This window comes from Vidua chalybeata, chromosome 19 (assembly GCF_026979565.1).
Source record: "Vidua chalybeata isolate OUT-0048 chromosome 19, bVidCha1 merged haplotype, whole genome shotgun sequence".
Lineage (NCBI taxonomy): Eukaryota > Metazoa > Chordata > Aves > Passeriformes > Viduidae > Vidua > Vidua chalybeata.
In genome coordinates this window covers 7020020-7033055 of record NC_071548.1, presented here as the reverse complement: position 1 = coordinate 7033055, position 13036 = coordinate 7020020, and the positions used below count along the sequence as shown (strand labels likewise).

The following is a 13036-nucleotide window of genomic DNA, read 5'->3' as shown; positions in this document are numbered from 1 at the left end:
TGCACAGGCTGCTCACACTGCACCACAAGCCTCATGCAAGCCAGCCAAGTTGCACGGATTACAGAAAGATTTTGTGGTGAAAGTGAGCTTCAATGAAACTCCGGGAGGTGAGGAGAACAATGGGATGGGTTTGATGAGGAACAGAGCTGAACCTGGCCTGGCCCAACCTCCCTCAGCTGATTGTGCTCACCTGTACTTCAGGAGCAGCTTCAGCATCACAGAGCGGATGATGGGAGTTTCATCCACCTCATCATTAAACGGGGACAGGAATTTTGTGTAGACAGCAGGGTGATCTGTGGAGACAAGGGAAGGACAGGTTTGGCAGGTGACAGAAGGACAGATCCAGCTCTGTAAGACAGTGTGAGGGTGAAGGGAGCTCACCTGAGTCTTTCACGAGGCTTCTGTGAACAAACAGCAGATTCAGAAGGCTCTGGATCACCTCTGGCTCAGGGGGCTCGTTGTCCTTGAAGCACATGGTGGTGACCATGTCAATGAAGAAATTATTGCACCTCTGCCGGAACAGGGCCTTCTTTGCTATGGCAGCTCTGGGAGGGGCAAACCACAGAACCTCTTAAACCAGGCAGGAATCAAGCACAGGCAAAATCACCAAAGGGAGATGCTCTTCAACCTTCCCAAGGAGATCATTCTTAAGGTCCCTTCCAACCCAAACCATTCTGTGATTTGCATGTTTTTACAGAGGCCAAGGCAGTTTTCCCCTTTTTTCAAACAGAGCAGACAGGACCTATTCAGTTCCAGAGGGATGAAGCAGAGTTTACCCTCCACTCTGCTCGTGTTGACCACCTCATAGTTGAGAATTTCCTCACAAAGCCTCCCCACCCAACACTCCCACCTTGGAGAGGGTGGCTGGAGTACCTGAGCTCCTCAGAGACAGTTAACTCCTCATCCTCCACAACAACCCTGCAGTAGGGACAGTACATCTGTGTTGGCACCAGCCACAGGCTGATGCACTTGTGGCAGAACACGTGGTTGCAGGGCAGGCAGACGGGGTCCTTCGGCTCTCCCAGGCAGATGGGACACGGATCCAGACCATGCCTGGAATCCAGAAACAGCAATGAACACAGCTGCCCCCATGCTGCCTCCCCAGAAGCCTGAACAAGATGTTCAGCTGCAGCTAGACCGAGAGCTGGCTCTCTGCTCAGCTCAGGGTGCAGAACCAAACAGGGTCATTGCTCTTCCCTTGGCTTTCACTGCACTCTGTGCAGCACTGCCAGGAGCGTGCTGGCAACGCAGGCAATGTCCCTGCTGGCCCCTGCAGCCTGTCCCAGTGTCAGTACCTGTAGAGCCTGTGGCTGACCTCGTTCTTGCACTGGCACAGCACTGTCAGCACCGCAGCAAAGGTTGGATGGGACTTCACGTCTGAACCGAGCTGGAAACACTGCAGAGGGAAAGGACAAAGCCCAGTGACTCAGCTGCAACACCTGAGACCAGAATTCCCGTGATCAGCAGAAGAGGGAAGAGGTGAAATCGCAGCTTTGCTCACCTTGCCAAGAAGCAAAGTGTATTTTCTCACCAAACCCTCAAATTCCGGCATGACAGCGTGGATGCCCACCAAGACGTGTTCCACGAAGAGTGCCATGGCAAACACACGGCTCCAGCAGCTCCTGTGGGGGACAGCAGGCTGCCACCACAGCAGGAATGGCAACCAGGGCAGCCAGGGGCTCACTGCTGCTCGTGCTGCCCTCCACAGCTCTCCTGCACTTCTCACTTGCTTTGCACTTTGGCTTTCCGGAGGGATTTTTGTCAAGGACAGAACACCCCAGCACTTCACCCAGGGGGCTCAAGGGCCTGGCCTGGAGGCAGCACTGCAGCAGGACCAGCACCACTGCACACACCTTCTCACACCTCTATCTCAAAAAATTTTTAAAATACCAATCACAATTAGCTACGCTTTCTTCACTTCAAATAAACTAAACAAGGTCTGTGAGAAACTGGGGTAGCACTCTGGGCTTTCTTCCAAAACACAAGATGCAGTGAACTTCCCCATCTCTTGAATCCTTATGCACAGAGGATGAAGTGGGGAGACACTGCTGGTTAACAGGAGCCTGAGGAGAGTTTTAAATAACCCCTGAACCCAGATGGAATGCACCAGATGATACCACCAAATTTAGAGAGAGAATCTGCAGGAGATGAGAGGAAAAAAAAAATGTGGTTCTTTCTGCTTGGTATGTAATTGAGCCCAGCAGGGACCTGGAAAGGTTTGCAAAGCCTGAGAAAAGCAGCAGCAGAACAGCTTCAGGCTGCTCCGGTGCCCCAGAGCACCACCAGGCAAAGGAGCAGGGCTGTGAGCAGAGCTTGGTACCTACTTGAGCTCCCTCAGCAGCTGATGGCAGTGGCTGCCCCTGCGCCGGGCACCCTCCTCTTTGCACAGGAATTCAATGGGCATATAGAGGGTCTTCACTCTCTGCAGCCAGAGCTCGGGGGAGGCTGTCTGCACCTGATTCTCCAGCTCCTCAGCACACACCATGGCAGCCAGCACGTCCAGAACCTGCACACACACAGGGCCAGGGGTGACAACAGCTGCATTTCAGAATTATTTATGGACCTGGGGCTCTCAGTCTGCTTTGCTACAGCACGTCTTCTACTCAATAATGTCCTACTTGATTATCTTAAACTCTGCAATTCTCATGTTTGTGGCTTGGCTCATTAGCATGTCCTATTAACTAATGCAAAAGCAGGGCAAACTATTTTAAAACCTGCTTGTGGCAATAACAACACAGCAGATCATTCCCAATTCTGAGGAACCCGAGCCTGTGCTTCCCCCTCTGCTGTCACTGAAATCCAAAGGAGACTGAACAGCAGCTAATTCAGTGCAGACAGAGCTCCCTGGCAGGGCTGAGGGAGTGACTCTACCATCTCAGAGCGTGGAACTCTGCAGCCTTGCTGGTTCAGGAGGTAGCCAATGACACGGGGGTACACAGCCAGGATCCTGGAGAAGTTCTGCAGGCGGCTCTTGAACTGGTTGTGTGCCAGGTGGACCCAGGGCAGGGAGGGCACCAGCTCCTTTCTCCAGGGGGACTCTGCCATCCACTCCTCAATGCAGGACATGAATGCCACACGCAGACACTGCAGGGGTGGGACACAGAGAAAACCAAAGGTGAGAAAGTACTTTTATAATTCATTCTGCACTGGAAATCCTGGCAAAGTTCTCTGAAAGATGAGAATCACTTCCCTACAAAGACAGCCTTAAATGTGTAAATTTATACAGGTGCTGCCTTTCTGAGTAACCCCAGTGTCCAGTGGTCTGCTCTGGGGTTCCCCTGCTGTTGGGCTGTCTCAGAGGGGCATTTTCCCCAAGGCAGGACTGATTCAGAAGGACACATTCACAGGCATCACACTCTTCTCCCCATCCAAAGGGTTTGCTGCCCTGACCTGCAGCTCCTTCTGGGAGGACACACCGATGGTCAGGACAATAAAGTCTGTGATGTAGCACTCGAAGAGCATCTGCCTTTCTCCCTCAGGCAGAGCAGAGATGAATTTTCCCAGGGCAGTTTTCTGGAAGTATTCCACAAACTTCTCAGCATGGCCTGGAAAATGAAGATGCAGAGAAAAGCTGGATGTTAGGAGGAAGCTGGCTTTGACACAGCATCTATCCTAGAGACACTGACACCTCATTAATCACTGATGCATCCAGCACTCCCCTCATCCAGGGCACTGAGGAGGGACTCAGGCCAGGCCTTGTCAGCCCAGCACCCGTGTCGTATTTCTGGAATCTCACCTTGTCATTAACTCTTGGCTGCTCCACAGCACTTTGAATGCAAGGGCACAGAGCAGGTGAGGAAGAGGAATGGTGAGAAGCACAAAGAAAAGCTTCCTGCACAGAACTCTGCTGGCACCCAGGAGCACAGAGGGACTCAAGGTGACTCCAGTGACAGGAGCAGCACAGCAGTGACAAACCAGAGCTCAAAGGGCAGTGGATGGAGATGCTGAAGCCAGGCTCTCACCTTCAGTGTTTTGGATGTACTGAGCCTCCAACCACATCTCTTCCAGGTACTCCTTTATCCTCCAGCTGAAGGGCATCTTATTCCCAGCATCAGCAGATACCATCATGTTGTTCTGCACCAGGATTATCTCTGGCTGAGGGCTGGGGGGTAAAAAGGTCATTAATGCACAGGGCTTTTGTCTGGGAAGCACAGTGCAGACAACAGAGGCAGAGGCTGCAGAAAGCAACTGAGCCCTAGGATGGAGGGGAGAGAAAGGGAAGAGAACTGCAGGACTTTAAGAACAGACTGAACTGTGAGCAGTGCCCTGCTGCCCTCCTGGAGCAGCCAACAAACAACATCCCTCTGCCTCGGGGGTTAGAGCCAGCACTGGGCTGCTCCCAGTGCTGCCAGCCCAGCCCAGCCCAGCCCAGCCCAGCCCAGCCCTCCTGCTGCTCCCCCAGGCTCACCTCTTCTTCCCCACACTGGGAGGGACACTCAGGAATTTGGCGTCACTGAAGATGAACATCCACAGTTTTGTCACCCACTTTTCTCCTGGCCTGGCCAGCAGCTCCAGATTGCCATTCCTGTCTATGACAGCGATCAGGAGAGCCAGGAAGGGAGTGACCACCTTCTGCACTCGCTTCCACAGGGTGTGCCTTTGGGGAGAGAGAGATGGAGAAACACAGAGGGATGTGAGCCATCAGCAAAACAGGAGGTGCCTGCCCCGAAAAACTGCTGGCATTTGCATGTGACAGAATCCTAAAGCTGCCTTTATGGGAAAGAATACCACCAATGAAAAACTCCTGCACTCCTCTCCCTCCTGGCTCACCTGTAATCCCACTGTTCCACTCAAGCACTTGTGCATCCCTGTCCCACTACAGCCCCTTCAGCTCTAATTCGCCCTTCCCCAGGAGAGGCTAAAATTGCCTTCAGAGAGTTTCCAGCACAGCGTGCAGACTGACACTGCAAATGTTCAGCTCACACAAAGCTGCTGTCTCTGCTGCACAGGTGCCACTTGCAGACCCCTCCTGGGAGGCTGCAGTGCTGCTGTCCTCACCTGAAGGTACCTGCCTCCTGCAGAGCACTGAGGTTGGAAGCCTCCCGAAGCACCCAGTTTTTTGGGTGAAGGGAATTTTCTTCTTGCTTCTTCAACAGGCTGGAGAGACGAGCCTTGGTTGTCTCCAGGAAAGAGGCTACAAAACAACAGGGAACTTGTGTTTTCTCTTCTATTAGCTTGGACCCAAATATGCCACCAAGCACAGCATTTGACAGTTGTTTCAGTAATTGGCCAAGTGGGGAAAAAACCAAAGAGCCACCACTTGAACAGCAGAAAAGCCCCACATCCACCCACACACTGGAGCATGGACACACATTCTTGTCTGCACCACAACAAGGACCTCTGGATCCCCAGTGACCTGACTGACTGTTTTGGGGGTCCCCAGATGTCCAGGGACACTCTCTGCAGCACACACCTTTCAGCTTATCCTCTTTGGAGAAAAAGCCAAGCAGAATCTGAATTCTCCTCCTGCTCCGACTCAGGTCTTCGTTCTGGTCCTGCAGCATGCCCACAGCACTCTGCACACAGGTCCTCAGCAGCACCGTGGTGTCCAGGACCTCACCCTGCCCAGGAAAACAAGGTCATTCCCCTGGAGTGACCCTCCTGTCCCCAGCCCACTCCCTTGAGAGGGTTCCAGTGCTCCCCCAAAGGGCCTGCTGCCTGGCATCCCTGATCCCAGCTCCCCTCAGCTCAGGCTGCAATTCTCAGCTCTTTTGCTGTCAAGAGCACGACGCAGCTTCCGTGGCCCTTCCAAACTGGCCTGTGACACAGCATTTGTGCTGAGTTAAGATTCCTGCAGGGGCAAGATTCAGCAGTTTGAGGAAAGAAGTGGAAATAATCAACGTCACCAGGGAAAATGTGCCCTTCCTGGGAAATGCTCCATGTCCCTGGTGCTGGGCAAGTCCAGCTGAGGCTGCCAGGAGCACATGAAGCACTGTGAATGTGGCTGCAGCACAGCCAAGTCCTCAGCCAGCCCAGCTCCAGCTGAGAGCACACAGCTGGGGTGAGGCTCAGCACCACAGCTCCCACCTCCAGGGGGAGAAAGGCAACAGAAACCCTTAGAGCTGATCTCTAAAAATCAGAAGAATGAAATGACTAAGGAATTACAGAGTCCTCAGAATGGTTTATTTCTTTAGTGAAGCTGATTTTGACTGGGCAGTGGGGAGGAGGAACTTGTGTCTGACCAGTAACACTCATGATGCAAATACTGCTGATTGCTTTCAGGTGAAGGGGGACACAAAAGGCCTGTTGCAGGCATGGATGACAGAGCAGAGAGCCACAGTGACAGCTGAGAGGCAAACAAATGTATTCTGAACTGACCTCATGGTGCTCTGCTCCTGGCACTGGTGCTCCAACCTCCATCTCCTCCTGCTGTGCTTCTCCACTGGCAGGCAGAGCTGCAGCTGAGGTGTAGAATTTTTATTAGAAAGCAGCAGTGCACTCCTGCATCACTCAGATCAGAGTTTGTTTTAGCAACTGCATCCCAGAGCAGCAGAACATCTGTCAGAGACCCATTAGCACCTGCATGAGTAGCTGAGATTCACCTCCCAAACACAACCACAGCTGCTCGGGCTGTCAGGCTTCATGCAGCAAGAGCTGGAAAAATGTGACACTGAGCTAATGCCTTAAGCTCTCCCTGACTCCTGTCAGGCAGTGTGGTGAAAGGAAAAAGAGTAAGAAAAAGCTGAGGGGAAAGAAAGATCCTTGACAGTCTCTGCCATGCAGCATCTGCTGCCTCCTGTGCTGGGACAGAACACTCAGGCTGATGAGTAGTGCAAATGCCACATTTTTGTCAAAAAGAAAAGGGAAAAATACCAAATTAGCTTGCTTAATGACCTAAAGTTGTAGTAGTGAATTAAATACAAGCTGGGAGCCATGTGGTGACCCCCCCAAAACCAGGTGCTGAGCAGGAAAGTCATCAGATACGTCGTGCCAGGCATCAGTTCCTGTAGTACCAAGTCTGGGAGCACAGCTCCCCCTCTCCCCAGCACACAGCTCACCTCTGGCTGCACCTGGATCCTGAGAGAACACCTGGCTGATGGTGAGGTTCTGCAGGGCTGCCAAGTCAGAGGTCATGTCCTTGGATCTGCGAAGGTCGTCGATGTGCACCGACTGCCACAGCCCTACAGGCACAGAACCACAGGGATCACTCCCAGCCTGCAGCTTGTTCTTCCAGAGCTGCTTCCCCAGGATTACCTGCCAGCCCCTGGGGTTATGTTCAGAGGTCACTAACTCTCACCTCTTGCTGTAGGAGGGGAAAGCACAATGCCCTCAGAACCTGCTGCTGCACATGTCCCTGCCTGACAGGTCCAAGGTTCTGAGGCTCTCAGAAGCCCTCAGACCCTCAGAGGAATCTTGCTGGACATGTCAGCACCTGCTCCAGAGCCCCTGGAGGACAACACACCCTCTGAGTTACCCTCGTGGCTGTGTGCTGCTCTCCAGCTGACTGGAGAAGGGACCTGTCTGTCTGTCAGCAGGCAAGGCAAGGTGCTCCCAGCCAGGACTGCCAGGTACTGATCCCCTGGGCAGTCCTGTGGGACAGGGAAGCAGCTCTGACAACCCACAGGACACACCGAGTCCAGCTTCTCAGCATTTAAAGGAACAACGAGCAAGAGAAATGATTGCCTGAAGGGACAGATGGGCACACCCACCTCCATGGAATCCCACGTAGGATGTTCCCCCTTCCAGCCGGGAAAGCTTCATGATAAAGTAAACAAAGACAGAGACTTCCCCCAGGTCCACCTTGTTGATCTCGTTGACAACGGTGTACCTGCAGCAAAGAGGAAATGCTGCTGGCAGAGCAAAGGCACACAGAGGCCCATGGCCACGGGTCTTTCCTCAGAGAGGTCATGTTCCCTCTCCCAGAACAGACACAGGTGACTTCCACTCCTTCCTCCCAGCTGTGGTGCTGAGCTGCCACCTCCAGCTGTGCCCTGAATTATCCCATGACCCTCAGCTCTTCAGGAATTCTGCAGCCAGTGGCCAATATTCACACTTCAAAGGGGATTATCTGCTCATTTCACTCAGCTTAACTTACTCTGACTTGGGTTATGGATTATTTGAAATACAATCAGTGCATTTAGATTCATTCTGCTACAGAATAAAGGACTGCACATTCCTGAGTGTGAGATCCCCAAACAGCACCAATAACCAAACACAGGGAGGAGTGGCCAGGCAGAACTGAACCACTCCAAAGCCAACTCACTTGGCTGAGGCAATGAGCTGAGCATCCCGAGAGCCATCTTCGAAGTCTGTCTGAATAATGAGGACTTTATTTCCTGAAGTAGAATCCAGGAAATCCCTGAAGAGTGAAAAAGAGATTTAACAGAAGTCACTGAGTATAAAGATCAAACATTAAAGACCACTGAACCAGTCACTGGTGCATTCCACACTAGCTTTGGCTGCTGCAGCAGGAGAGAGAAAAACACCAAAAACCCATCTCATATGATGGAGCTGATAAGGTTTGTCCCTTATTTGGGCACAGCCAGCCCACTGCCAGCCCAGCCTCCCTTTTCCATATTCCTACTCTGAACACTCTGCCCACGCACCTTCCACACAGCTGACAGCCCATCCCAAGCAGGAAAACGCCGGCCCAGACTCACCGGATGCCCTTCAGGAAGGAGTACTCCGTGTCAAACTGCTGCAGGAACAGGATCTGCGGCCTCTGGGCCTTGCCCTGCACCTCCCTCTCCAGGCAGGCAGCGTCGGCACTGGTGAGCAGCCGTGAGAAGGTGGTGACCTGGGGAGAGAGGGGCAGCAATGCAGCACCTGTGCTCGCAGGGCTGCCAGCCTGCTGCGGAGCTGCGCCGAGCCCCGAAATCAACATTGATTTACCGCCAGCTCTGCACACCCGGCGCCGCAGCACACGCAGGCGGTGGTGCCATGCTGCAGGCCTGGCACACGGAGCTGAGCGGGGTCGGGAGGGCTGGCAGCACCCCGTACTCACCTCGGTGAAGGCGGTCTGGGGCTCGGCCGCCGCGCGCACGTGGGCGCCGAGGAAGTCGGCGAAGGACGTGTGCTGCTGCTGCCTGAAGTAGGTCTGGGCCGGGGAGGGCGTCATGAACACCCCCACGGAGTTGCAGAGGCGGATGACGGCGTCGGGGGTGGCACAGTTGAGCAGGGCCAGCCGTGCCTGCTGGGTGACGCGGGGCAGGAGCTCGGCGGGGGCGCAGGTCGAGCGCAGGCGCTGCGTGCCCTGCAGCACCAGCGAGGCGCAGGTGTTGTCGTGGTAGCCCACGAACACGTCTGCGGGGCGGTACCGCTGCTGGCTGATGAAGTGCTCCTCTGTGTTGACCGCCGTGAACTCCTGCACCCAGCGCTCCAGCTCCTGCACGGCCTCCCTCTGGCCCTTGTCCAGCACGGTGTTGATGTCCAGGTAGTGCTTCTCCAGCCGGTTGATCAGCGGGATGGGGAAGTGCTTGTACACCACCTCCTTCTCCTCGATGACGATCAGGCGGAACTTGGGGTGCACCCGGCACTTCACCCGGTGCGTGCCCAGCCCCAAATCCACGTACTTCTGCCCAGCCAGGTACACGTAGTACTGGTTGAGGGCATCGTAGAGGCTCTCGTAGAGGTTCTGCAAGTTGAGGAGCACAACCATCTGGCCAGTCTCCATGCAGACCTTCACTCGGTTGATGTTCCTGCATATCTGGGTGTATTCTTGGTCCTTAGGAAAACTGGAGCCAAAGATGATTTCTGGCTGCTGTCGGGCAGTGAAAAAAGCCTGCTGGAGGATCTGCAGCGCTGCGTAGTTCTCAGTCAACACAAGCAGGTACCTGCAGTCCCCATCCTCAGCACTGCTGTAAATGTTCTGTCGGATCAGCTCTATCCTACTGATATCATGAGCAAGTATCTCCCCTTTTTCTAGCAACTTGGAAGTGAATATTTCCAAGGCGTTGACATCATCTTTGCCACCAAAGTTACGAAGAACCACTGCGGCGATGTCCTGAGGCGTGGGCTCGCTTTTGGAGCTCTTAGCTAAGGCAAAAAACATCTTTATGAGGCTGTAGTAGTCACGCAGGCCAAAGAACTCCCTGTCCTGGGCCTTGCAAATGTTTTCATATGCATCTGCAAAGTGATGGAAATACTGCTCGACCTTCTGCAGAGCCCCTCGTGCCGAGCAGCAAATGCCCTTTGCGCTCTCGATGAGCTCCTCTCTGCTGGGGTCCCCACGAGACACAAAGATGCCTCGATTCATCTTTGCTGGGTCCAAAGCCCAGTTGGAAATCCCAATGAAGCCAACCTTTTTGTGAGGAAGAGGGACATCATCTATGCAGCCATCCTCCAAAAGTGGATGCAAAGTCTTCAAGGGCATTTTGGGAGAGTCTTCTGCCAGCCCAATCTCATCCAAAACCACCACTGATACATACTCCTCCAAGTTCTTCCCTTCCTGGAATCGAGCACAGTGCTTGAAAGTGCCTATGATTCCCTCTGGAGTGGAGAGGGGGCTGCACTGAAAAGACACGAGATGGATCTGCTTCAGGTCCTTGAACAGATCAGAATGAGCTGCTTGGCCCTGCATAGCATCCGCCACGATGGTTTTTGCCAGGGATTTGGAGCTCCCAGGCTTTCCAACCAGAAAAAGAGGGATTTTCAGCTCAATACAGATGACCATCATGAAGACATTTTCCTTCAAGGCCAAGTTCCTTGCTATGGTATCCCGGAGTGGCACCCCACTCAGGAATAAGTCCTGCATCAGGGTGATTTCTTCCAAAATCTTTTTCTGGGTATTGTAAGGCTTTGGGAGGACCTGGCTGATGGCAGTCCTGTACGGCTCCTTCCTTTCCAGGGACGCGTGGTAGCAGACCCCGACCGCCAGCACCAAGGACCAGATGACGCCGTTTCTGTCGCCGCCGCCCTTGGGGGCTTTCCTCTCGGCCAGGTACTTCTCCAGCTCCCTCAGCAGCAGTTCCCTGTGCCCGTAAAACCACTTGAACACCTCCATGCAGCGCTCCACGTCCCGCAGGCTGACGAAGCTGCACTCGTCGTCCCTCTGCCTCATGTACTGCTGGGAGGCAAAGAGCACCTCTGTGACTGTCCCCACCTCGTCCCTGGTCATGGGCAGCTGCTCTGCCACGCGCTGCACGATCTGCTGGATGTACATCTTCTCCATGCAGTTGTTGAGCTGCCCGAAGTCCCACACCAGCGGGATCATGCTGGGCGGCAGCGCGTGCACCCGGTACACGAGCTGTCTCAGCGGGATGGACCCCAGCTTCTCCCGGGTGTCGTCGGCCTTGACCCGGTAGCCCAGCCCGGCCAGCTCCAGGCGCTGGATCATCCTGTCCGTGTGCTTCCGGTAGGGATTGCAGGCTGCGATGATCCGCAGGCCAGAGCCAGAGGCCAAAGGCCTCCCCTGCACCGTGCGGTCACACAGAACCTCCTTAATGCTGCTCACGGCCTCTGTCGTGTTGGCTTCATCGAAAAAGAGGATGGTGTCCAACCCGTACTGCTCCTTGTTGGATTTAGCCAGGGCTTCCGCTTCTCTGATCCTGGCGTAGATCATCTCTGCAGTGGTACCTCCATGAACCTTGACAAGCTTCATGTTCTCCACCTCTAACAGTTTTCTGCGTAACTGGCACAGGAACTTCACCAGCCTGGTTTTCCCACAGCCCGTTTCTCCCATGATGACCACCGGGATGTCGCAGCGGAACCGCATCTCGATGGCCAAGATTTTCAGCACGTTGTCGGTGGTGAGCTCGTACGTCTTGTCGGGGTCAAACACAAAGGGGAGCCCCAGCACCATGCAGAGCCTCTCGAGCTTCTCCTCGCGGGGCAGCTGATCGAAGGGCACGTTGAAGGGAACCCTCTGCGCTAACAAGCCCTCGAACAGCTGGGCAGTCATGATGTCCTTCTTGATGACATTCCCGTTCAGAGGATTGATGGCATCAATGCGATTCCTGGTCTGCTGGAAGTGGAAACCAATGAATGTCATGGACACGCGATCCTCATTGAAAAACAGGTAGGGATGAGGCTCTGACTCCCACTTCTTCCTGATGCGGAAAGGAAGCAGATCTTCCTCTGCAACGTTCTCCAGGAGGGAGGATTGTCTTCCTGAACTCTGGTCGGAAATGCTCAGGGAGGGCGTCGCAAAATCCCGCGCCATTAAAATCATGAAGCCAACCACAAAGTTCTTGAAACCATTCAAAGTGTCCTGGACAAATTCAGGGTTGCAAAAGACAGAAGCCTCACAGTCTCTCAGCTGAATGTTGAGGAACCAGGTGAAGTTGCGGAGCTCTGCCCAGGAGGGATCCACGACCCCGCAGTGCAGGAGGAAGATCTGCAGACATTCTGCAGGGCTGCCTTCCACCGAGAGCGCCTCGTACCAGAACGTGTCCAGGTCATAGCCCTGGTCAAACCTCTTCAGGTACTGGAAGGGTCTCTGGAAAGCCTCACTGCAAAATTCCTCCTTGTCCATTCCCACATCCCCAGAATGGTTTCCAAGTGTCTCCATTTCTAGCACTTCTTTGGGAGAGTTGCACGTTATTTTAGGGAACACATCCAAGAACTGATACTTCTGGCTCGCTGACATCTGGAGAAGAGAAAAAGAAAATAAAAGGTCATCACAGAGCTGTAGCCACACTCTTCACCAGCTTAGTTAATCTGTTCTTAACAGTCTCTTTGCCTAAAACCACAGACCTGAGGAACAGGAGCCAGCCTTTTCCCCGTGCATCCCTTCTTTCACTTAAAGTGCACCAAGGAATCCTATTCCCTCCTACATTTTCCTTCCAGGAACATGAGCCTGGCATCACCTCCAGCCCCTTCTCAGGGCTACATCAAAGAAAACTAAACCCAAGAAACTGCTGGTATTTATTCCAGTCACTTCTACATTCTGTTCTTACAGCTGCATTTAAATATTCCCCTACTTTCAAACATGCAAATTAACATGAGGGAGATTAGATTTTGCATTTTTATGTTTCCAATAAACGTTACAGTGGGGGCAGTGAGGCTTGGACTAACATGCCTTCAGAAATCACCAACCCAAGGAAATTAAACAGGCCCAATTTGCTGTCTGGTGTGTCACCTTGTACCAGGGACACCA

At 53.5% G+C, this 13036-nt stretch overlaps 1 protein-coding gene across 1 annotated transcript in view; it reads right to left on the bottom strand.

Moving 5' to 3' along the window:
* RNF213 (ring finger protein 213) overlaps positions 1–13036 on the bottom strand; it is a 43067-nt gene that overhangs the window by 12622 nt on the left and 17409 nt on the right. Inside the window, exons 26-43 of the mRNA XM_053960640.1 lie at positions 8945–12526; positions 8601–8737; positions 8204–8299; positions 7650–7768; positions 6999–7121; positions 6319–6401; positions 5414–5561; positions 4999–5134; positions 4409–4597; positions 3963–4102; positions 3391–3545; positions 2872–3084; positions 2325–2506; positions 1502–1622; positions 1296–1396; positions 874–1053; positions 382–545; positions 191–293 (exon numbers count right to left, since the gene is read on the bottom strand). Of these exons, the coding sequence (XP_053816615.1) occupies positions 191–293; positions 382–545; positions 874–1053; positions 1296–1396; positions 1502–1622; positions 2325–2506; positions 2872–3084; positions 3391–3545; positions 3963–4102; positions 4409–4597; positions 4999–5134; positions 5414–5561; positions 6319–6401; positions 6999–7121; positions 7650–7768; positions 8204–8299; positions 8601–8737; positions 8945–12526 (5972 nt within the window). The remainder of the gene's footprint in view (positions 1–190; positions 294–381; positions 546–873; positions 1054–1295; positions 1397–1501; positions 1623–2324; positions 2507–2871; positions 3085–3390; positions 3546–3962; positions 4103–4408; positions 4598–4998; positions 5135–5413; positions 5562–6318; positions 6402–6998; positions 7122–7649; positions 7769–8203; positions 8300–8600; positions 8738–8944; positions 12527–13036) is intronic.